The sequence below is a fragment of the Gambusia affinis genome, linkage group LG03, assembly GCF_019740435.1.
Source record: "Gambusia affinis linkage group LG03, SWU_Gaff_1.0, whole genome shotgun sequence".
NCBI classification, from domain to species: Eukaryota; Metazoa; Chordata; class Actinopteri; order Cyprinodontiformes; family Poeciliidae; genus Gambusia; species Gambusia affinis.
Genome location: NC_057870.1, coordinates 13,294,292 through 13,318,266, shown reverse-complemented (window position 1 = coordinate 13,318,266; position 23,975 = coordinate 13,294,292). Strand labels below are relative to the sequence as shown.

At 40.2% G+C, this 23,975-nt stretch overlaps 1 protein-coding gene across 1 annotated transcript in view; it reads left to right on the top strand.

The window, feature by feature from the left end:
- Positions 1–23,975, top strand: part of bmp1a (bone morphogenetic protein 1a) — a 41,288-nt gene that overhangs the window by 13,549 nt on the left and 3,764 nt on the right. Inside the window, exons 3-19 of the mRNA XM_044111114.1 lie at positions 1,606–1,731; positions 2,516–2,633; positions 5,825–6,003; positions 6,262–6,367; positions 12,477–12,601; positions 14,608–14,723; positions 15,047–15,149; positions 15,532–15,648; positions 15,986–16,131; positions 16,220–16,415; positions 16,625–16,750; positions 17,907–18,067; positions 18,843–19,023; positions 19,148–19,273; positions 19,396–19,523; positions 21,025–21,238; positions 21,340–21,590. Coding sequence (XP_043967049.1) covers positions 1,606–1,731; positions 2,516–2,633; positions 5,825–6,003; positions 6,262–6,367; positions 12,477–12,601; positions 14,608–14,723; positions 15,047–15,149; positions 15,532–15,648; positions 15,986–16,131; positions 16,220–16,415; positions 16,625–16,750; positions 17,907–18,067; positions 18,843–19,023; positions 19,148–19,273; positions 19,396–19,523; positions 21,025–21,238; positions 21,340–21,590 — 2,519 coding nt within the window. The remainder of the gene's footprint in view (positions 1–1,605; positions 1,732–2,515; positions 2,634–5,824; positions 6,004–6,261; positions 6,368–12,476; positions 12,602–14,607; positions 14,724–15,046; positions 15,150–15,531; positions 15,649–15,985; positions 16,132–16,219; positions 16,416–16,624; positions 16,751–17,906; positions 18,068–18,842; positions 19,024–19,147; positions 19,274–19,395; positions 19,524–21,024; positions 21,239–21,339; positions 21,591–23,975) is intronic.

Genomic DNA, 23,975 nt, shown 5'->3' with positions numbered 1-23,975 from the left:
AGACTGAGCTGCAACCGAATAGATTTGTCCTTTACAGGTTGTGCATGGCGATCAAATTGAAAGAAAATCGGGAGTTTCATAGTGCTTCTAAAGCTGCTGCTACAAATGAACAGTCTCATAAGAGGTGACTCAGCACTTAGTGGAGATTCAAGTCAACAGTGATTTTGTGCTGGACGAGGAAAAATAAGAGACAAAGGGGTGTTTGTGTCACTCGTTAAGCTGATCCCTTTTTATCAACAACTCCTAGGATGGGAAGAAATGATGTACGGTAATTGGCTTTCTCAGCAGTTTTTCAGTCTTGCTCATCAGACTCCCATCAGTTCCCCTCCTACACAGATTTACTGCTTCTTCCTCTTATTTCTCCTGTTTCAGTGATGTGTTGTTTTCTCATGAAGGTTGTATTATTCAGAGTGAACTTTTAAAGGATTTTATTTTATTTTATTTTATTTGCTTGATTAGGACTGAAAAACAAACATAATCACACATTGTCTTCAATTGTTCCACATTACGACCACATCTTCAATCCATTACGCTGGGATTTTACGTGGGAGACAAACACAAAGTAATGCGTAATTGTGAAACGTAACAGAAATGATTCAAGGTTTGTCAAGTTTTTCTTTCTAATAAAGGTAAGGTTTTGGTTTCTACTACAATAAAATCTTTTGGAGGATGTCTCTACTTGATTAGATAATTTGCAGACTGGAAATTGTTCCCTTTTCCTTTGCAAACTTGTTAGCTCTGAGGTCTGGAATTTGACTAGGCCAGTGCCATAAATGTGCTTGGACCTAATCTATTCTATCATAATCCGGGATTATTTTAATTCAACCAAGAAGTTTGCTTCTGAAAACAAATCTCTGCTCTTGATACTCCTTCCAACAATGTAAAAGAAACATTACTTTGAAAAAGAAAGTCTCTTGCTTTTTGTTTTGCATTTATATAAATATATATATATATATATCCTCATGATGCTGGAGAAGAAAAGGTGAAACTAACTAAAGACAGGTGCGCTAAGCTTAGTGGATGCTATTTAAAAAAAAAAACTTAAGGCTGAAATTGCTGCCAAAGTTGGATCAAAGTATAACGCTGTGAATACTTATGTAAATTAGATGGAAAGAGATTAATGTAACACAATTTGGCATAACGCTGCAACATAACAAAGTGTGGAAAATGTGAAGCGCTGTGAATTTTTTTCTGGATAGACCTTATACACAGATCGAATCAGAAAAGAAATGTTTCTTTTGTTAATCTTCGTTTTTAGGTTGGGGCTCGGTCTCCATGGTAACGTGCATCTCTGGTTGAGTGACATTAAAACGGTGAAATTAATTTGCCCGAAATGTCTGCCTTCTCTCATATTAACATAAAGAAGGGTGCATGCGAAGGGAAGAACAATGCTGTTTGAAGAACATGCCTCTTTAATTAAGCAAAAGTCAGAATTTAAAATGAAAAGTAATTATGGAGCTTGAAAGCATCAAGGGTTTAAAGAGTCTCTTTGAATAAAGGCTCAATAAACTTTCACTAACGTCTCTATGGAAAATGCTGGTTAGTTTTTGCTGTTTTTATTAATCGAAGGATTGTTTTGTTGTCCTGTTTTGTTTAAATCCACAGATTCAGTCAGTAGCAGTGATCCTAACAGACAGGGTGCACAGCGCAGGAAAAGGGCTGCCACCTCCAGACCTGAGCGTGTTTGGCCTGAGGGCGTCATACCCTATGTCATCAGTGGCAACTTTAGTGGTAGGCAACAGCAACTGACTTCTTATGTTCTGTATCTGTTTAAAATATAGCATGATAACAAAAAAAAAAACAAAAAAAGAAAACCCTGAAGATAATATTTGTGAGCACAGTAAAAGTGATGATAAATAGCTCCTCTAGTCATCACTATAGTTCCATTTGAGAAGTATTTGTCCGTTAAGTAACACCGGCCTAATTAATTTTTTCAGATAAACAGTCTTATTATGCTGTTAGTGATCATTGGTAAGACATAAGAGGTAAATTAAATAATGTTTGAGTAAAAAAATGTACATCTTTTTTCCCATATGATTGTCAGTAATTATTGCAAACAAAAGGAGAAATGTTTGGCTTGCAGTAAGGCTTTGACCTGCTCATAAAGATATTGTCAAATTCGTATTTCTGTTTGCGAATTTATAAAAAGTTCTAATATTGAAGTGTTTAGTATGGTTAGTGCTGCTTGGAGAACAAAAACACAATCTTAGTGTGCATTTTAAAAAGACTGAGAACATTTCAACAGAGTCTGAAACATAAAGCGATAAAACAGAGCACACTCTTTTTAACCCTCCTGTTATTGACTGAAAGTCTTGCTCTCTCCCTCTGGTTTCTTAAAGCCTTTGACTTCACTTAAACATCTCATTGATGCTAAAAGTAGATACTTTTGAGTCTTCATTCAGTAGCTGCATCCACACGGAAGAGTGCTTACCAATATTAGTCAACAGTTTCGTAGTTGGAAACAGTCTTTATTCGTCCAGCTGTGTTTTCTCACCCCCTCTGTGGTCCTTTCCAGGCAGCCAGCGGGCTATTTTCCGCCAAGCCATGCGGCACTGGGAGAAGCACACCTGTGTGACGTTTATAGAGAGGACCCAGGAGGAGAGCTATATTGTCTTCACTTACCGTCCATGCGGGTGAGTCAGTGTGGTTTTCATCTTGCTCATGTAGGAAATTAACAATACTCACGCTACGAGCATTCGGTATCCACAGCTAATTATTTTTGCGCGTGAGTACTCCTCCTTGTCTCCTGCTCAGCAGCCTCGTTGGTTCCCTCTGTCTGCAGCCTCTCTGCAGTCGGGGAGGTGCTGTTTAGCCCACCGACAGCTCTGAAAGTGACAATCCTTTCAGTGAGCAGGAATTTCCGGTGCCTCTCCATTGAACTTCAGGACTTGCTGAGTGTCTCTGTGTCATTCATGGCGTACAGGACAGAGCAGAAGGAGGACATGTCCTGTCAGCGTTTTTCCTTTTCTCAGGGGAAGTGCTTATAGTGTTGTTGCTATGCGACTGCTGTCGGTCTGTTTAGACATGCAAGGGATTTTTATTTATTTATTTATTTTTTGGTTTCCTGATGATTATTTTCTCATTAAATATTTTAAAACATACTATATTTTTAGCAAAAGAGGCTCAAGGCAACCTCAACCCACAAGCCATTAAGCCATTTGCCTCTTTGGTCTGATTTTTATCATTCAACACAAACAGTCCGAATAAGAGCAGACGCAGCTCCTGAAACTGAACTTTACCAGCCGACTGCGAGTTGCCATTTTTAGCCTGCTAGCTGGCCTTTTAAGCAACAACGATGACATTATCCGCAGGCAGCAGCGGTAAGCAGTGGGAAAACTCGACTCTGCTGCATATTCAGCAGGCCTCCATCTGTCCTGTGCAAAGTTCAAGGCGTGTCTCAAGAGAGCCCGGGCTGGCTTGCAGTAATTAGAGAGCGGCTGTCTGGCCCTCTGAGCCACTATATGTGTGCCTGTCCTGCAGACTCCCACAGTGAACCTTTCATGTCACGGTGAGGTGGAGAGCTGCAGGCAGCAAGGTTCTGGTGCCACGTTCCAATTTTTTATTTTTATTTCTCAGGCAGATGAATGAGTGTCACACCTGTGTGCATGCATGATTGGTCACCTACCCGGAGGTTGTTGAGCTGTTCATAATCAACTTTCATTGGCGTCATTACAGAGTAAATGTATTGTGTTATCCTTCATTTCTTCATACTTTGCTTCTAAGCAGCCAGACTGCCCGGTAATCTTCTAAAATGGGCCTGAGCAGTAATTCTTCAGACTTTCTGGAGCTTTCAGATCCAGAATTGAAATTTCCTCTCTACTAAGTATTCCACAGTCAACTATTAGTGGTATTATAGCGAGATGTAAGACGGCAACTCAACCATAAAGTGGAAAGTCAGATAAAATCACAGGGCTTGCGGATGCTTGCGGGCAGCAACTTTCTGGTGACTTAAAAGCTGCAGAACACCGAGCTTCATTTGGCTTTAAGATTAGCCCAAGAACCACCTTCATAGAGAGCTTCATATAATGAGAGCAGCAGCAGCATCCAAGCCTTATACTGGCTAATGCAACACAAAGGATTGGATGCAGTGGCACATTTTGAACAATTTTATGCATCTGACTTTGTGGGAACAATTTGAGGTTGACCTCTTCCTGCTCCAACATAATTGCTGCTCTCTGCTGCACAAAGCAAGGTCCATAAAGTAATGGAGGAATGGGTTCAGTATGAAGGAACTTGACTGAACCCCCACCTCGATAGAATACCTTTGGGATGAAATGGATTGGGAACTGGCAATCTTGTCCAACATCAGTGTCTGACCTCAGAAATGAAATGGGCCCCAGAAACAATGGTAAGACATTAATCAAATGAAATGAAATGAAATGAAATGAAATTTATTCGAACATGATACAAATATAAAAATAAAATAGTGCACAGTAACAAGAAGTGCATAAGAAAGAAGAGAAAATACAGATTTTTTGTTTCAGTTAACATATCATGCTCAAAAAGGGGTAGGAAGAAGTGAGAACTTATAAACTCCTACCCCTAAACACTTGAGACTTTAGAGTCCTACTGTCATTAAAAAAATCAAAATCAAAGTAGCAGTCAGAAGTAACAGTTACTAATATTTACCTATACATTTTCCCATTTTATGCTGGTTTATCTTTCTAAACCCTGACACCAAGTTGTTATCTTCAATACACACCTTATTGCTTTCTGTCCCCATGTGTGTATCTATTGAAAATTACCTCTTTGTACTTTCTTTTGAATTGTGTTAAACTATTGCTTTGTTTTAAATCTTCATGTAACTTATTCCATAACTTTACACCTTTAATTGAAATACAGAAGCTTTTTCTTGTTGTTCTAAAGTTGCGGATCTTGAAGTTTGAGTGACCCCTTAAGTTATACCCCCCTTCTCTTTCAGAAAACGTGCTCTGTATGTGCTCAGGTAACAACTTTTTAGATACCTTGAACATAAATTGAGCCATTTTAAATTCTACAAGCTCGTCAAATTTGAGAATTCTGGATATTATGAAGAGCGGGTTTGTATGCTCATAATAACCAACATTATGGATGATTCTAATGGCTCGTTTCTGTAGGACGGTTATCGGATGTAAAGAGCTCTTGTAATTAACTCCCCACACTTCACAGCAATATGATAGATATGGTAAAATCAGAGAGTTATATAGAATATGAAGTGATTTAGCATTCAATACATGTCTAGCTCTAGCCAATATGGATATACTTCTACTGAGTTTACTCTGTAAATGTTGAATATGAGGTTTCCAACTGATTTTGTCATCTATTATTAAACCGAGGAACTTATTAGCAAAAACCCTTTCTAGAGTTACATCCTCTATTTGAACTTGGATTTCAGTATTTTTATAACAGTTCCCAAAGACCATGAATTTCGTCTTGTCCAAATTTAGGGATAATTTGTTATGGTCAAACCATATCTTTAACTTACTAAGAACTTACTTACTTACTATTAAGAAAAGCTAACTCGGAAATGTTGTGGACAGCTTTCCTAGAGGAGTCGAAACATGAAACTGATATGTATTTGCTTCAAGGCATTTTACAATGACAGTTTCTTATATTCCCATGTCTGCTTGGAAAGAAAGTATGGAGAAGTTCATTCATTTGCACAGTTATGAACAGAAATAACAAACATCTGAGCTGTTAGAGACACAATCCTTTTGTTTCTCCTGGCATCCATTCAGCTCGTTAATAATTATTTTATCCCTGAAGCATAGCGTCTGGTATTTTAATGTTTGTCTTGGCTTATGTATGGGTGTGTGCGTGCGTGTGTGTGTGTGATGATTCATAGATGCTGCTCCTACGTGGGTCGCCGAGGAGGAGGCCCCCAGGCCATATCCATTGGTAAAAACTGTGACAAATTTGGCATTGTGGTGCACGAGCTGGGACACGTGATTGGCTTCTGGCACGAACACACGCGGCCCGATAGAGACGAACACGTCAGCATCATCAGGGACAACATCCAGCCAGGTAGAGGAGCTCAGACTTTGCCTAGGAATGTTCCCACAGTCTCGCACAAAATCCCCATCTCCTATTTTTCATACGTAGAGAGAGTGAACCAAGTTGCAAAACGGCAGAAGAAAAAACACAAAGAGATTTTCAGGAGTTTTGCATCTTTACATATGTGTTCTTAGATCTGCTTCACATATAAAAGTGATCTCACCTTTGACACACTTACTGATTTACAGTCTGACTCTGTTTCATAACTCCATTTTTTCTCTCCCTCAGGGCAGGAGTATAACTTCTTGAAGATGGAGTCAGGGGAGGTGGACTCTTTGGGAGAAATCTACGACTTTGATAGCATCATGCATTACGCTAGGAACACATTCTCCAGGTAGGCGCCAGGCAAAGTCCGTCCCCCCATGTCTCCAGCATGAATATTAGTCTCAGATAAAGTCAGATTGAGCTGTTTATCCACTCTGCTCTACACTTTTAACCCAGTACCCTGTTTTCCCATTTCAGCTCATATTGCTCAAAGACTTGTTTCAATCTGTAAACCACAGGCTACTGCTGGGTAATCTGGCAAAATTCCCGAATCTTGGGAAAAGGGAATAATTGAACTTTCACTTCTTCTCTAGTAATAAATCACGAGCAAAACACATTTTTTAGGTAATCCTGCTTTTTCAAAAAAGCCAACTTTGTTTCTTTAAATTCAGTTTGGATCTGAGTGTTTGTTTCTCTGCCTTACTTCCTGCAATAAACCAGAGTCTCTGGAAGAAAAAAAAAATCTTTGAATCTGAGTAGAAAATGTTACAAAACTTTCAATGTGAAAGAAGGATCCCACTCTTTCTGAATCCATCTTTTGGCCTTTTTTCCTTACGCTGCAGTCCCTATGGGAGAACACTAATGACAAGCCCAAGTTACATATGTGTTTGGAATTACAAACACATAGGTTAAAGTGAAATTCAATGAGCAATTGGGTTTGTCTGGATTCATTTACCACTTCCCGGTTTTCAACTCCTCAGTGTTTTACGAAGGTTTTCACACCCTTAAACTTTTTTTTGTGCTTCACTACGTTACAACTCCTGGAACGTGAAGCTCCATCCCAATCTCAAACTTTTTACAATCACCTTCAAATCAAGTCTGAGCAGCTTGTAAAAATATCTCGCTGCATGTTGCTGCCACTACCGGGTTTTCACAGTGAGGATGGCGTGTTCTGAATTTAGGTCGTCTTCATCTTCTTTCTCAAGCTGGCTCTCTCACCTTTTTGGCTTGTTGAAAACTGCAAACATCTCTTGGCTTTCATATTATTCAGAAGGATTTGTGTAGTGCATGACTAGTTAGAGCTGCTTTTTTTGATCATTCTAATTCTCTGTTTTTAAAAATTAATTTTGGGAAAATCAGGATTTTCTGCTGTTCTGTTCTTGATGGCTGATTCAGGTGAGCAGCAGCAGCTCTGTTTCATCACAGCAACATGTCTTTACACCTCTTTCATGGTATTAAGCTTCTTGTTAAAGCTGTGCTCCTGTCCCATAAAACACCTCTTTATGGTCCTGGAAGCTCTTTAAAGAAGCCTTCATGATGAATTGGATGGTTGCATAGGAATTAATTTCAGCTGCATCTGCTGCAAAGCGCTTCGGCACCTTTGAAACACTCAGGTGTTATAAGGGAAACATATTAAAAGCAGACAAGGTGCAAGTTATTAAACCAAACGTGTTCATCTGCAGAAGTGGAGGAAGTTCATTGAAGTTTATTGGCTAAAGTTGCTTCCACCTGGTTCTAAATGTGTGTATCATGAATTACAATTGGTCATTTCACAAAATGGTTGGAATGCATCAGCTAGATTCTGGAGGAGTGTTACTTAAATCTTAGATATTACCAGTTAACCTCATTCCCGGCTCTCTGTTGAAACCTACAACTGAGCACAATGTTCTCACAGGAGTGTGCAGGTTGTTACAGAAATCTTTGGTAGGAGTGTAAAAAGCCTTCAGGGCAGCATCATCTCACTAAATCCTTTTGGAGGGTAAAAAATTAAGAAATGTTTTTTTTTGGAGATGCCGCAGGATTTTTTTTGGTTTGTTTTTGTTTTCGTTGTCCCTTAGCTCTCCTAAGAATTCCTTTACAAAAAACACAATCTGCAGTTTATACTTTTCCTTTTTAAATTAATGAGATTGTGTAAGAGCTGAATTAGCTATTCACGACTCCACGTTTTCCTGTGTTATAAATATGCTTCTTTTAGCAACTCAGTTGAAAAACATGAAGTTTTGTGTCGACCATCATAAGTCGGGAACAAGCTGCCCTCCTAAACTTGTTCATGTATACAACCAGAGCAATAATTAAAAAGACTGAAACAACTAGAGCTATGACAGACAGGGACAGACAAGGAGCCATGTTTATCCTGCCACCACAGACAGTCAGAAGGATGGTAAGGGAGGCAAGCAAATCTACAAAGATTGTTGGTTGAAGGACTACAGCAAAGAGTGGCACCTTGGTTCACCCAATCTCCATTACAACCACTATGCATAATGGTGCACTAGTTCCCTGGTACAGATTTGTTCCTGCTGCAGCATGGATGAATCAGACGTCTGAATTACCTCCTTACTTCTCATAAACACTCTTGGTTTGTTTATAAGAAGTAATGGATAAACATGTGGGAAAGTCCCTCATGTCCATTATTAAGTACGGTAGAGGATTTCGGATGCTGTGGGTGTCTTTCACCTCCGTTGTTAATGGCATCCCTCTTATGGTGTTTAGCACCATGAGCCCTTTGGCACGCAATTCCTTTCTGGTGGCTCTGCCCAAGAAAAACTGGAACTGGTTCAGCATTTGGTCTTTCAGCAAAAATAATCACCCAAAACAAACACAGAAATCAGCACAAACATGGTTTGCCAGACAAATACAGAGAGAGAGAGAGAAAGATTGCGGATCTGTCTTTGTCTGCCTGCCACAACCTTTAGAAATTTATAGAAATCCAAGTCCTCTAGTATCTCCAAAAAGAGAGTAGACAAAATATCCAATAAAGGGTGCTATGAAGTGTTAAATAGCTGACTTTAATAAAACAAGTTTCTTACTCATGATTTTTCCCCCACCCACTTCCTAAAGGTTTCAAATTAAAGGTTAAGTTTTTCCTGAAAGTTTTTCATCAAGAGGTTAAGCTGCTGCCATAAAATATTAATTTATTTTAAGGCTTTTCACACATCTTAACTTACCAGCTGGGTGACAGCAAAGCCAAGCCGGACCTCTGCAGAGAGGCTGGCTCTCACTCAACCGCTGATTCATTAATGTAATTATAAACACACCCTTTGCAGAATGACTTTTTGCAGCATTGCCATGTGCAAACTCTGATATTTTAACTTCAAATGAAGGTCTGAGGCTTAAACCGTGCTTCTTCAGTAAACACGGGCGATTTCAGAAAAGTGCCAGCATCTCTGATCATCATAGCATTTCTAATCTGATCTTGAAATTTCAAGCGAGAATGACAGCAAAGGCAAAAGACGCAGCCCAGACGATGATCAGCGCTTCCTCCGTCTGATATAAGAAGCGGCTGTTGGCTGTTCCTACTTAGCCCTCGCTGTCATCTGTACATATATTCCACATTATAGCCTCTTTAGGTTTACCCTTTCGCTGTTGTGGCCTCTTCCCTCATCTACTGCTGCGCTCTTGTGGCAAATGGATTCTGGGAAGCAGAGAGGGAATCTTTGTCTAAACAGCCGCTGAGGCTGGATGCAGGCCAACGTACAGAAATTCCTGTCTGGCCCCTGTGCCTCCTCATGCAGGTTAAGTATGCAGCTCATGCAGATTAGAAGTGAAATATGGATATTGTTTGGAGAATTTCTTTTTGTTGTTGTTGTTAATTTGAATGCTTGGTAGTAAAATAGGGGAAAACTGCTCAATTTTATTGCAACTTTTGTAACAGGCGGTATTTGGTGAAAGATTTGACCCCGTATTCACTCTCTCCACTACAAGCTGTTGTCACTCGTGGGTCAAGATCTGGATTTAACCTCTTAATCTTTCAGATTTGCAGAATACCCTCCAGCTTTCTGCTAAACAGAGCCAATGAGTTGCTTTTCTGAGGTAATCCACCCCTGCTCCGTTGCCAGTGTAACTTCGTTCCTGTTGTAATTCATGGGGCCATGCCGATCAATAAGATTGCTTAGGAATCGGAGAATGGTTGTCTCTGTTGGGGAATGTTTCACACCACTGTAATAGCAGAGAAGAGGCTCCTGTTAGCTTTTCTCAAGTCGTTACAATCACTTTTTCTTAAGTGCTGATTGGCTGATTTACCTGTGCCAGTGTCATTCTGTGCTGCCTTATTGTTAGCCGGCGTGTTTGCGTGGTGTTTTACAGTAAATCACTGTGGGAAGCCAGAGTTTCTGCCTGCGGGTGTTGTTTGGAAGATTTCATGGCTCGTCTTGATGTTTTGCCTTGTCTCCTGGGGACGATCAGGGCTGATCTCACGCGTTTTGTCTACCCTCCAGTCTCCGACCCACAGCCCCTGTGCTCCCCCATCCGATATTTTTATTTTTTTTCAGGACAGAAGGATGGACCAGTGCCAACTCAAATAGAGATCAGCCAGTGCTCCCATTATTTGTTCTGACACTGGTTGAGTGGCGTCCTCTTTCTCTTTTTTTTTTTTATCAGTAGCCAGCTAACAGGCTTCTGGAGGCTCACAGACAGTCAGGCAGGCAGAGTCCAAAGTGTTCGCTCAGGCTGCTCTGTTTGCACATGCCTGGCGTTGGTAGGCATGTCGCCATGGGAACGGTCAGCGAGCCAAGCCTCTCCTGGCCGAAACTTGGAAAAATTAAGATGATAAACTATCAAACTGTCAAGTTACAGCAGTTGAATCTAAGAGTGTTTATTTCCTGCACAAACTGTTCTAGTATACATTTTTTTAAGCTGACAGACACCCAAACAGATCAGTTTTACGGTCTGCATTTTAAGGAAGATGGTGAATTGTGCACAAAGCTCATGTTGTTCCGTACGGTCATTCAGTAACTGAAGAAGTTCTTGGTGCAGGCCCAGACATGCGTTTGGAACAATCTAAGTTTTTTTTGTTTGTTTTTTATCTCTGTGACAAACAGCTTAATCCCTCTTCTACTCTTGATAAGTGTGGAAAAATCTGGACGAAGAAAAGAGTACAAGAAAAATATTTCTATTCCAGTTTTTACTCCCTCTGTCATTCGCCACGAGATAGATGTTGGTATACGCAAAGCTGCTCCAACTAGTGTGTTATAAACTAGAAAAAGAAAATTCATTGAAAATGATGCACGTGGAATTTCGTATCATTCTTTTTGTCCATTCATCCATCAATTCTTCCATCTCTTCCGTTCATTCATTAGTCTTTCCTTATGGTCTGTGATCTTTTGTAGTTTCCATACTTGCAGCCTTACCACTGTGAAATAATGTGAAATTTTATCTCTATGGCTGAAATTCAAGCACTCAGAAATTGACTGACACGTATGACAAAGTAGTAAAGTTTGAAAACTCAAAGAAACCCTGCTTTGTCTTCCAGCCAAACTTTGTAGATTGCAAAAACACATGAAGCGGGCATTTAATAATGATGATTAAAAAAAACTCTGAGAATGTCCAGATTACACTTGTGCACACATTAAGCTTTACTGAAAATAAGAGATGAAGTGACCCTGAAAAGTGGGATGAAAGTAGAGACTAGTTGCTGGTGGCAGCTGGGACTGTATTAGTAACATCCTTTTGTCCAGATGAGCGTTGATGAGCGCAGTCGTCCACAGGTGGTTCTGCTGCTATGATTCCTTTGAGCTACTGCCAGGTTCATACAGACATTTATGCTCTTTGCCTGGGAACAGATTGACTTTGGTAGATTTGTATCAGAAAGCTTTTGTAAGACAATATTGGGTATTTTATACAAGCATAAAGTATTTTTTTAGCTCTAAAATGCTAACTCAGATGGAATAGCAACATGTAAATTTTGTCTCAGAACCATATTTTTCATATGCAAAATTCATAATTTGCACAATGTATGACGTCTGATTAATTCTTTACAAGCCTGGTTTAATTTTTTTCTTCAGCAGCTGTCAATGGTTTCCTCCAGATCTGTGTCTTAAGCCCCCTTTACCTTCTTTTTCTTTTTCATGCTGGTGATTTCTAGCTCTACCTGTTTACATTGTTATCGTTTGTCAGTTACGCTCATTTGCTTATAATAATGGTAAAGATGATGCCAATCTTAAACATGCTCTTCTTACTGTGCATCTCGGATTAAGTACTGCGCAGCTTCTACATTTTTAGTGCCTTTTTGTAGCCATTTTCTGCATGCTGTGATATAAAATTTTTTAATTCATGAAATTTGAATGACATCTTTTTAATTTGACTGTTATTATTATTAATATAATTGTTATGATTCTTATAGATAAATCATGCTGTCTTGAGTGCTAGTGTTTTTGTTTCATGTATGCATGCTGGAATAAAGTGCTTGCCTTTTTGGGTTAAAAGCATCTCTTGGCTTCATTCTGTTTTTCCCCAAACAACAGAGGCATCTTCCTGGACACCATCCTGCCACGCTACGATGTGAACGGAGTGCGACCACCCATCGGCCAGAGAACCCGACTTAGCAAGGGCGATATTGCACAGGCACGCAAACTCTACAAATGCTCGAGTAAGGTCAAAATAACAGATCCTGCCTCCTGTGTGCCTTTATTTTATTTTGCATGCTTACACATTATAACCTGAGAGTGACTTTCCCTAGCTTTCCCTTGATGCTGCTAACTCTGTGCACATCTACTGTTAAATGATGTGTCTCCTTGGCTACACTGTATAAGTCTCCCAGGATGCAAGGAGTGTAAACACAACCATGAGAAGAGGGGGAGGTTAAAACTCTCCCCGAAACAGATGAAAAAGAACAGCTTTGTCTTCTTTTTTGGAGACAGAAACTTGTCTGTAAATCACTGTTTGTACAGTGTATAAAGTGTAGCTGCTCACTGAGCCTGCCCTTTTTCCCCTGGCCAAACAACATGTCTGTACCTCCAGAGATGAGAAAAAGGGAGTTCAATACTGCTGAGTTAAAAAGATTTTACGCCTTTAACTGATGTACACAGCCTGGCAAACATACCCACTCACTTTAACTTTACAATGCCCAAGTTCCTTGTTCCTTATTGGGGTTTATGTAACAGACACTTAGCCCCAAAATTGTGTATTTGAAGTAAAATGTTGACTTAAATAATGAATTTAATTTTACAAATGAAAATCTGAAAACGTGGCATGAATTTACCCTCTTTACTCTGATACCCCTAAATAGATTCACTTGGAACCATTTGCTAGAGTCGAACTTAACTCAGTTTATTCTCGGTATACTTTCTGTTGTTCTGTCAAAGGTTAGATTGTAAAACAATATCCCAAATAACCGTACAAAGACATGACTGTCAAGATGGTCACAGAGAGCATTAATAGGTAGCCAAGTTATTCTGGAGGAGCTGCAGAGATCCTCAGCTCAGGTAGGAGAATCTGCTGAATGGTCACCCATCATTCATGTAATTCATGAATGACGGCCTTTATGACAATAACCTTTAAAAGCCTTAAGAAATCCCAGTTACAGTTTCCCACCAGACATGGAAAAAAACGTTTTTTTTTTTGTTTTTTTTTTTTGCATGTGTTCAATTTTTCCTTAAATCACAACAAATAAACCTGGAGCTGGGTTGCCACAGATGGACCAGCTCATCTGATATTTACCAGGACAAAGGTGAAGTTTTAGAGCAAGCGTTTAGCCCTATTACTCCCGACTGACTCAGCCTCCTGAGGATGAGTGAATGATGTGGCGCACAGCGAGGAAGATGAGGTAGTGATTGAGTCTCTCCACGTGTTGTTAGGGGAAAAAAATTCGTAAAGAGACCCACGTCTCCCATTCACGAAGCATTCCTCAAAGTTTATGTCATTCCTGTGTTCTTGGTTTAAGACTGGCAGACCTCTGCCAAGCATGATCACACTCTGCTGGAAGCTCAGCTGGTAGCTTTATAGCTTATACACAATTCCCAAGAGGAAAATATGTTTTCCTAGCTGGTACTAAGGTAAAATAAGGCGGAGTTAGCTGTGAATTCATTAACGCTTGTTGAGTTGGACAGCTGAAGACAGCCAACTACTCTTTGTGTGTTCCTTTGTGACTTGAATAAACTCATTTTTCCTCGACTTGGCAAGATTCTCTGTGGGTCTGTGGACGATGCTTGGAATAAAACCATGCCTACTCAAATGCTTATGTTTCCAGTCAAACTAAAGGCTGTTTCTTTTTATCATTTTATTTTGTGTGCTTGTCTTTTCTTTTTTTTTTATTGGCCACCGGCAACATGTACATAATGCATCCCCTCCCCCAGGGGACTGTATTATTTATAGAGCAGCAGGTTTATTTTCAGAGAGTGCTCATAAATAGTGTTTTACACACACGCTTCTATTTTGTGTAGTCATCATCTGGAGTGGAAGGGGGGGGGATGAGGATAATATCATCAGCAGATGTGCCTATAAACATTAAAGCGATGCTCTTTGTGTCACATCCAGTGATCTGTCTCTGAAGCAAAGTTTTAGTGTGTGTTTTTGCGGAAGGACGGGGTCACCTCGGAACAGTCGGGCTGTCGGCTGGCCTTCACCTTCAGCTCTTTCTGTGTGACTTTTGCACAGAATGCGGGGACAGTCTGCAGGACAGCAGCGGGAACTTCTCCTCCCCTGGCTTTCCTAACGGATACTCGGCCTACATGCACTGCATCTGGAGAATATCAGTCACACCGGGGGAAAAGGTATCGGCATACTGACAGCACCCCCCAACAACTTTGAGGTGTTTAAGTTGGATTGAGGAAAATACTCATGCATCTGAAAGTTTTACACACTGTGATGGCAAAGGAGAAAGGCATTGATGAATTGTTTTCCTAATTTCTTTTTTAGGAAAATAATTAGTATTCGTAAGTGGTAATAGTACTTACAAATATTATTATTAGTTCACATTTTAGGTTTGGAAAGGTTTGCCTTTAAAGATTTATCGGAATAATTTAGATCAAAGCATGCTCGAATGGTCTAGTCAAATCCAATCCACATTAGTAACTGTGCTTTCTATGTTTTGAAGATCATCTTGAACTTCACCTCCATGGATCTGTACAGGAGTCACCTATGTTGGTACGACCATGTGGAGATTCGCGATGGATACTGGAGGAAGGCACCTCTCAAAGGTCTGTTGTGTTTGTAGATTATGAAACTGGGAAGACATCGTTGATCAGCAGTCCAAAATTCAGTCCAAATGCTACTTATCAGTAGAAAACAAGAAATTCTTTTGTTTCAGAGTTATTTAACAACTTGGAAACTGCTTTTTGTGCAGCTGCAGATGCTGTCAGACTTGATGTTATTTGTGTTGAGGCAACCAATAAAATAAGATTGGTTTGGGAGATCAGACCTCAAAGAAAACATAAAATAAGCTTTGACCGTATTAGAAAAAAATATTACAGTTTCATCAACATAACAGATTTCTTTAATTAAATTAATTTGAGTAAAACTTATATGATTCCTGACAGTCTAATGTCGGCCAAAATTTTTACACGTGAAACTTTTACCCAGGTCGATTCTGTGGCGACAAGCTGCCCGAGCCGATCATCTCCACCGACAGCCGGCTGTGGATCGAGTTCCGCAGCAGCAGCAACTGGGTCGGGAAAGGCTTCTCCGCCGTCTACGAGGGTTAGCAACCATTATTTTCCTGTGCCTGGTTGTCGGATGTTGCATAAAGTCACAGCCACGTTTTTAAAATGTGGCCGAAAGCTGCTGCAGCAGCGTTCACCACCTTCCTCTGGCCTCTCTGATGCTGATGTGTCAAGAACATTATGCTGCACTGATCAGATTTTGGCTTCACATTCAGCTTCACTATTTCCACATTTTGCACATGGATGATGTGTGCTTATGTCTCTCGTACTGCAAATTGATCTTCAATAAGGACTTTTAACTTTCTGCTGCCTTTTTAAACCATGCTGCTGTTAAGAGACTTTTTTTTTTAATGATGTTTTTTTTTTCTTTGCAGCAATCTGTGGTGGCGAAGTGAAGAGGGACAACGGTCAGATTCAGTCCCCAAACTACCCTGACGACTACCGGCCCAACAAAGTGTGCATATGGAAGATTTCTGTTACTCAGGGCTTCCACGTAGGTCTAACCTTCCAGTCATTTGAGGTATGCTCTCCTGTTTTCTTCATTTTGAGTATTATTTTACCTGCAACCTTCCCTTTTCCTTAACTCCAAACTCCGCTTCTATCCGTAGATTGAAAGACATGACAGCTGTGCTTATGACTACTTAGAGGTGCGTGACGGGCTCTCTGAAACCAGCCCCTTGCTGGGCCGCTTCTGTGGATACGACAAGCCAGATGACATTAAAACAAGCTCCAACCATCTGTGGATGAAATTTGTTTCAGATGGCTCCGTCAACAAAGCAGGCTTCGCTGCCAATTTCTTCAAAGGTAAAGGGTCAGAGAGGGCCTATATCCCATCTGTTCCAGAGGAAAAACCCCTAAAAAAACAACATATTCTAGGAATCGTTCATTGCTCATATGTGTCCTGCTTGCTCCGTGCGACCAGCTTTGACCAACTCGTGTTGTTTTGGACGATTTCTCCACTGAACCGAGGGGGCCCCAGCCTAAAGGTCGCTAACGTGTCTTTGTGTTTCCAGAGACGGATGAGTGCTCCAAACCGGACAACGGTCGCTGTGAGCAACGCTGTGTCAACACGCTAGGCAGCTACAAGTGTGCCTGTGACCCGGGCTATGAGCTGGCGGCTGACAAGCGCAGCTGTGAGGGTAAGTACAGGGGAGGACAGCCAGCAGCCCCGCTCACCATGTCATTTACATCCTAAAGCTCTTCACACACTTAGCTACCCAAATACAATAAGTACAGTCATTCGTAAACACCTAAAAAGATCCCAGCAGAGTCGACTGCGTCAGTGGGGGCGCTGCGATTTTAGGGATTTGTGTCAGAACAACTCGAGCTTTATTTCTGTCTTAAATTATAGGTTGTCTTTTGGAGCTAAATGCTAGTTTGCAAGAAGCGCCGTCTAAGCACTTATTTCATTCCTGCCCCTGGAGGAAGACAGGTGTCACTCCATCCTGGATGTTTAAAGAAGAAGCAGAGATAAAATGTGGACATCAATGGTATTCTCTGTGGTACTGATAAACTGTGCCTTGATAAAATATTCATACCCCGTTTCCCCATATTAGAATCGTTTCACATGTAGTGCAAAATGAAGCCGTGTTTCCAGAATGTATTACAGGTAAAAAGTCCAGCATTTATATTTAGGCCTTGAATCAGCACTGTAAACTGCATCTGGTTTCAGGTACAGCTCCGCTTCACTAACATGTGCTATTTATACTGCAAAATCTATTGAACTTTGAAAATGTTTGAGTATTAATACTTTGTCAGTGTTGATGCATTTTAAATGCATCGCTAAATCCCCATTAACTACTTCAGTAGACAAATGTGTTAACAGTAGAAATACTGCTCACTACCTCATGAAATAATATTTTATATTTAGTCTTTTTCTTACATGTAGTGAAAACCTAAAATGAGTCAGAATCTAGTGTCTGCATAGGCTGGTAAAAATAGCTTCGTAGTGTTGCTTTTATGACTCCGACGTTCCCCACATCTAATAACTCCATGTGTCAACACAGCCTGTGCTGCAGTTGCTAAGGATCAACATGCACATTAATTTCTGCCAGGAATTGTCAGGTGAGGGCTTCTGTGCCTCAGTTTTTAACATTGTGCGTCATGGAGCTGACAGAAAGCTGCTGGGATCTTTATAGGAAGATTATAAAGTTTAGTTTTTTTTCTTTCGACATGCTGAAAATATATTTCAGGGGACGAGTTGAAATATGTTTTTTTTTCTTTCTTCTCCATAACTGTTTCTGAGTCTTACAGTTTTTTTGTCTGTGCCTCCTCCCATGTTGTGTTGTTGTCCAGCTGCCTGCGGTGGCTTCATCACCAAGCTGAACGGCTCCATCACCAGCCCAGGGTGGCCCAGGGAGTACCCTCCGAACAAGAACTGCATCTGGCAGCTGGTCGCCCCCACGCAGTACCGCATCACTCTGCTCTTTGACGTCTTCGAGACCGAGGGCAATGACGTGAGAGCTGGGGTTTTTAATCAGTCGATACGGGACGGGTTTGTTCTGTGCTCGGTCATCTGTCCGATCTAACATTACGGCAGATAATCTATTATTTTATACAGTTCTGCTCAAAATAACAGCAATGTGTTTACATTTGTGGGTAACGTTTAAAATCCATACAATAGCTTTTAGTTCAATAACGCAAAGAGGGATTGAGAACACTGCCTGTTCTTTTTCCTGTCAAGGACATGAACAAAAGAAAATCTAAATTATTATGTTGCTAGTGAAGGTACGGACAGAGGAATCATAGGCTGTTCAAAAATGTAGAGATATCTGCATTTTACTGTATAAATTTAAAAAATTCACAGTGAATTCCTGAACCAATATTTACATCTGCGTAGAATTGGTGACTAATTTCTGGCACCTCTGATCAAGTACTCCAGCCCGAACCATTTCACAACATTGAAGAATTCCTCCTCATTTCTTGGTTTCTTCATAGCGTGGCTCCACAAAAAATGTTTTTTTACCTTCTTTGATCACCCAGTAGCTGATCATTGGAAGAGTCTTTGTTCTGTGTCCTTCTGTTGTAGAGCTTTTAAGATTGTTTTAGCATTCTTTATTTGTTTTGTCTTCCTCTATTACACCTACCACTAATTTATTTGCCATGTAGAAATATGCTTTCTATCACAAACAATGATCGATGATGTTGGACTGCTGTTGTCTTGAGCACAACCTCCATTGAAACCGATCAAATCTTGCCGTAGCTTATCGTATGCATTGTTTCTCCGCTCAGGTTTGTAAGTACGACTATGTAGAGGTACGCAGCGGGCTCTCAGCAGACTCTAGGCTGCATGGGAAGTTCTGTGGAGCAGAAAAACCAGAAGCTATAACCTCTCAGTACAATAACATGCGCATTGAGTTCAAATCAGACAACACAGTCTCCAAAAAGGGCTTCAAAGCGCAATTCTTTTCAGGTAAGTCCTCTCAGAATCCATCTGTTTTGTATCTGCCATTGGTTGTTGTGATCTGCTGGTATTCAGCAAAAAGAGTTCAAGTGTGCCATATTATTATTATTATTTTTTTTTCCATTTGCTGCAGACAAAGATGAGTGCTCTAAGGAGAATGGCGGCTGCCAGCACGAGTGTGTCAACACCTTTGGAAGCTACAGCTGTCAGTGTAGGAGCGGCTTTGTGCTGCACGAGAACAAACACGACTGCAAAGAAGGTGTTCCACCTCAGATTATTGTCTCCTGTGTTTTGTGGCTCAGCGAGCACGCACATCGTCTTGTATTAAAAACATAATCACATGAATTCTCATTTCTTCTTCTTCTTTTTTTTTTTTAACAGCTGGTTGCGACCACACTGTGAATAGTGTTAGCGGTGTTATTACCAGCCCTAACTGGCCCGATAAATACCCCAGCAAGAAAGCGTGCACCTGGGCACTCACCACCACTCCAGGCCACCGCATCAAAATAGTATGAGCCGCTTCCTCCTGCTCTCCGCCTGATTCCACCACTCATTGTTTGTGTGTTTATTTGTGCACTACTTGTGTGTGTTATCGAGCTGCTTAATATAACCAAGGACATCTGTGTTTACTGTACTCCTGTTAGAATCTGTTCTGGTATTTCTCCTGATGATGTGTGGCTCCCCCTTCTGACATTTTCTACATTTTTTTGTTTTCTTCTTGTGCTGCATATACTGAGCATACACCTCAAAATGTTTAATATATTAAAAATACAATCCATGTATAATTTTGCTAAAAATACAAGAAACAAAATAAAAATCAAGTCAACGTTGATACCAGTTTTTTTTTTTTGGCAGAACTTGACATTCCCACTACAATAATATAAAAACTGGGGGGGGGGGAACAACTTATTTCATAAATGCTGTGTGAATGTAAGCTAATAAGACGAGCTTTTCTGTCGACGAAGCTGAACTGATGGTTGACCGGTACACATCTGCTGAATTTTTTGTAAAAGAAAACATTTTTGAAGAAATATGTAAAAGAAAATAAGTTCACAATTTTGAAATCTCTGAAGTCTTTGAAATAATTGAAAACACCATTATTGCGCTCACATTAACCTATTAGCAACATTAAAATAATATAAGATCGACATGTTAGATTAGATTAGCTAACGCTAGCTGCTGTGCAAAACACATCCTATCTGCTAGCTTTAGCCATTTGCTCATTTTAGCTAACTTGAGTTTCAAAAGGGACCAGACGAAATCAATAAATTCATCATTAAATCATTAATTAAATGTACCATGAATTAAATAAGCATTTATTTTAATGTTTAAATAATGCATGTAATGAAAATTTAATTATTAAATATGTCATTAAATCATTAAAATGCAAACTTATAATAGCCAATGCAGATAATTAATTAAACGTGTACTTAATTATTTAATGGTTCCTACTCCCGCAGCCATGAAATAATGTTATTTATCAAACTCGCTCGTTAGAGTTGAGGGGCAGCGCTAACACTGATCTGTTGAACTCTAGATTAGCTTCATTCTTTGAAAATTATGGCTTTTAATGAAGGATTCTCATTAACTTTTTTTGTGAGCTCATTGGAGAGATTTTCCAATTAGCAGATAACATCGAAGCAGGAAATTGTCAACCAGACTAGATGACATGGAAGAATTTATTTAATGCCGGCTTTGTGATCTATGTGATTTTAAAGCTTTCCAGTTTATTTCTATTGGAAAAATGTTTATTGCAAAAATGGATGGATGGATGGAAAAATGTTTAGAAATAAAATAATATTTTAAAACCTTAACATCATGGAAGTTCTAGCTGCTGTCCATATTATAATTGTTGAAAATTGTTCAATCTGGAAGGTTAAAAAATTGGGAAAAATGTCAGCAGCCGGGGGAGATCTTGACATTGTCAATGCTATATTATATTTACGTAATCATTGTAAGTTCTACTCCCCATCCATTTGATCTAATCTCACTTGTTGTGTTTTGTAACAGGCCTTTAATGAGATCGACATGGAGGCTCACCTAGAATGTGCGTATGACCACATAGAGATCTACGACGGGCGAGATGCAAAAGCCTCCTCTTTAGGTCGCTTCTGTGGCTCCAAGAAACCCCCTCCCATCATCTCAAGTGGCAACAAGCTGTTCATCCGTTTCTTCTCTGATAACTCGGTGCAGAAAAAAGGCTTCGAGGCGTCTCATACTGCAGGTAAAAGTAAAGCTGAGGAATCCTTAGTTGTGTATACGTCAACAGAACTTCTCCCTTTTTGTTTGATTTAACCTTTAACTTCTCTCCACCTTTCTGTCCAGAGTGTGGAGGTCATCTAAAGGCTGAAGTTAAAACCAAAGACCTGTTTTCCCACGCCCAGTTTGGAGACAATAACTATCCCGGAGCCTCCGACTGTCAGTGGGTGATTTCAGCAGAGAAGGGATATGGTGTAGAGCTCATCTTCCAGACTTTTGAGATAGAGGAAGAGGCCGACTGCGGCTACGACTACATGGAGCTCTTTGATGGAGCGGACACCAAGTCTCCTCGCCTCGGACGCTACTGCGGCTCAGGGGTAAAAACAGCTCACTATCACCCAGTATTCAATACACAGTTTGACTAATCGGTATAATACATATGTAATTTTCCAAGGTACTAATAGAGTACTTTTGTCAATTTACAATTACAAACTTGAATCTTAATATTGTGATAGACCAACAAGAAGGAGTGCATATCTGTGAAGCCAAAGAAAAACATAATCTTCGTAATCTTTCACAATTGAAAATCTGAAAAGTGTGTAGTACAATTTGAATGCAGCCACTTTCTTTTGCAATTAAGGCAGCGAGTCGTTTGGGGAATATCTCTACCAGCTGTTTCACAAGTCACCTCTAGTAACTATGTCTTTTTTACCAGCCTTATTTTTATAAAACAAACAAAGCTCAGTCAATATCATAGCAAATTAAATTTTTTAAAATCTTGCCGCAGACTCTCAGCCTGGGCTTTAACTAGGTCATTCTAACATCTCAGTAAGCTATGATTTAAACCCTTCCATTGTAGATCCAGCTGTATTTTAGGGTTATTCCAGGCTTTAACAGGTATACTGAGATTAAAGTACATAAATGTGAATTTGGTTCACTAATTAGGAGACTTCTGAAGCTAGCTGGCTGCACTGGATCTTATTTTATGGTATCAAATTATATATATATATATATTTTTTTTTCCCCACCAGGGGGTCCTTTTTGTGGGCTCTAGTGTCCCTTTTATCACAGCAGGCTGACAGGAGAGGGGGGAAGACATGCAGCAAATGTCGTCGGGTCCGGGAATCGAACCCGCGACGGCCGCGTCGAGGAGTGAAGGCCTCCAAACGTGGGGCGCGCTGACCTCTACGGTATCAAATTAAAGGGGGCCGAATACAAAGCCATAACACACATTTCAGATTTTCTTTTGTAAAAGATCCCAAAAACTTTGCATGCTTTTCCTTCCACTTGACTATTATGTGGTGCTTTGCATTGTTCTCTCACACTGAATCAAAAAAGAAATGCATCGATGTCGCAATGTGACAAGACGGAAAAGGTTCAGCGGGTTTAAATGCTTTTGCAAGGCACTGTCTGTTACCACAAGCGGCAACTCCTCTGGTGTTGACAGACAACCGTGGTCTCTGATGCAGGATTGTAAATACAAAATAACAAGCTAAAGCAGATATCGCAGCTGGAGACTGGAGCAATGAAACCAGTAGGGTAAAGAAACACAAATGTCCTCGTCCCAAAGAACAGCTTGATTTAATTTACACGCGTTTACAATAAAAGCTGGCCTCTTACTCACGCTTGTTCCTATGAATCATCCTCTGAGGGGGGCATCACTCCATCAGTACTCTGGGGAACAGATTCTCAATCAAGTTTCCTTTTATAAAACAAGTAGAAATGAAATGACACCATTCCGTCAGGAGTATGGTGAAAACTCATTATGATTACAGGAGGCATTCTTTTAGCCAAAGGCCTTTCTCAGAAATTTAACAAAGTTTCTGGGTCCTCAATCAAATTTCTCTTTTCTTTTGTCCCTCAAACTCCTTCCCTTGGCGTTATGGACCATTGTAGATACAGAGCGTTATTCATGTTGATTGGCAGCTTTAATCGGCAGCCTGGTACATCTGTCTGCAGAAGCTTCAGCATTCGACAGACCTAATTATTTTTCAAAGTGATGTTTGCATTTAATTATAATTAGCATTTTTTTTTTTAGATAAAATTCACTCTGAATATTTTTGTGCTCACGTAAAGCAGTTAATTGTCCTTTTGCTCTTCTAGGAACTATTTGGCAGGCGTAATCTTGCAAACATATGAAGTGATGTGTGTGTGTGTGTGTGTGTGTGGGCGTGTGTGTGTTGCATAGTTTGGCTTACAGTTTTGCAGAGCTGTGCACATGGATGTAATCAATATCTGACTCAGGAGTTATTACAGTTCTATGGAGAAAGGTTTATAGTCCTTGAAATTCTTACATTTTGTCTCCTTACAATCAGAAACTTCAGTCTACTTTATTGGGATTTTATGTTCTGGATCAACACAGAATAGAAAGGAATTGTGAAGTGGAAGAAAAAGGACACAAGGATTTGAAACGTAAAATATCTGGACAGTATGGTGTCCATATGTATTCAGTCCACTGAGTCAGTGCTTTGTAGAGCCGCCTTTTTCTGTGATTTCAGCTGTAACTGTTTTGCAGTATATCTCTACCATCTCTACCATCGAGAGACTGAGACTTTGGCCCGTTCTTCTTTGCTAAATAACTGATGCAGATCATCTGGGAACATCAGTTTTCAAGGCTTTCTAAAGATCCTCAACTGGATTTAGATTGGACCTCTCACCGGGCTGTTCTTACACACGAACATGCTTTCATCTAAACCAATCCACTGTCATTCCAGCTGTGTGTTCAGAAAGTTGCCCCGCTTGAATGTGAACCTTTACTTCAG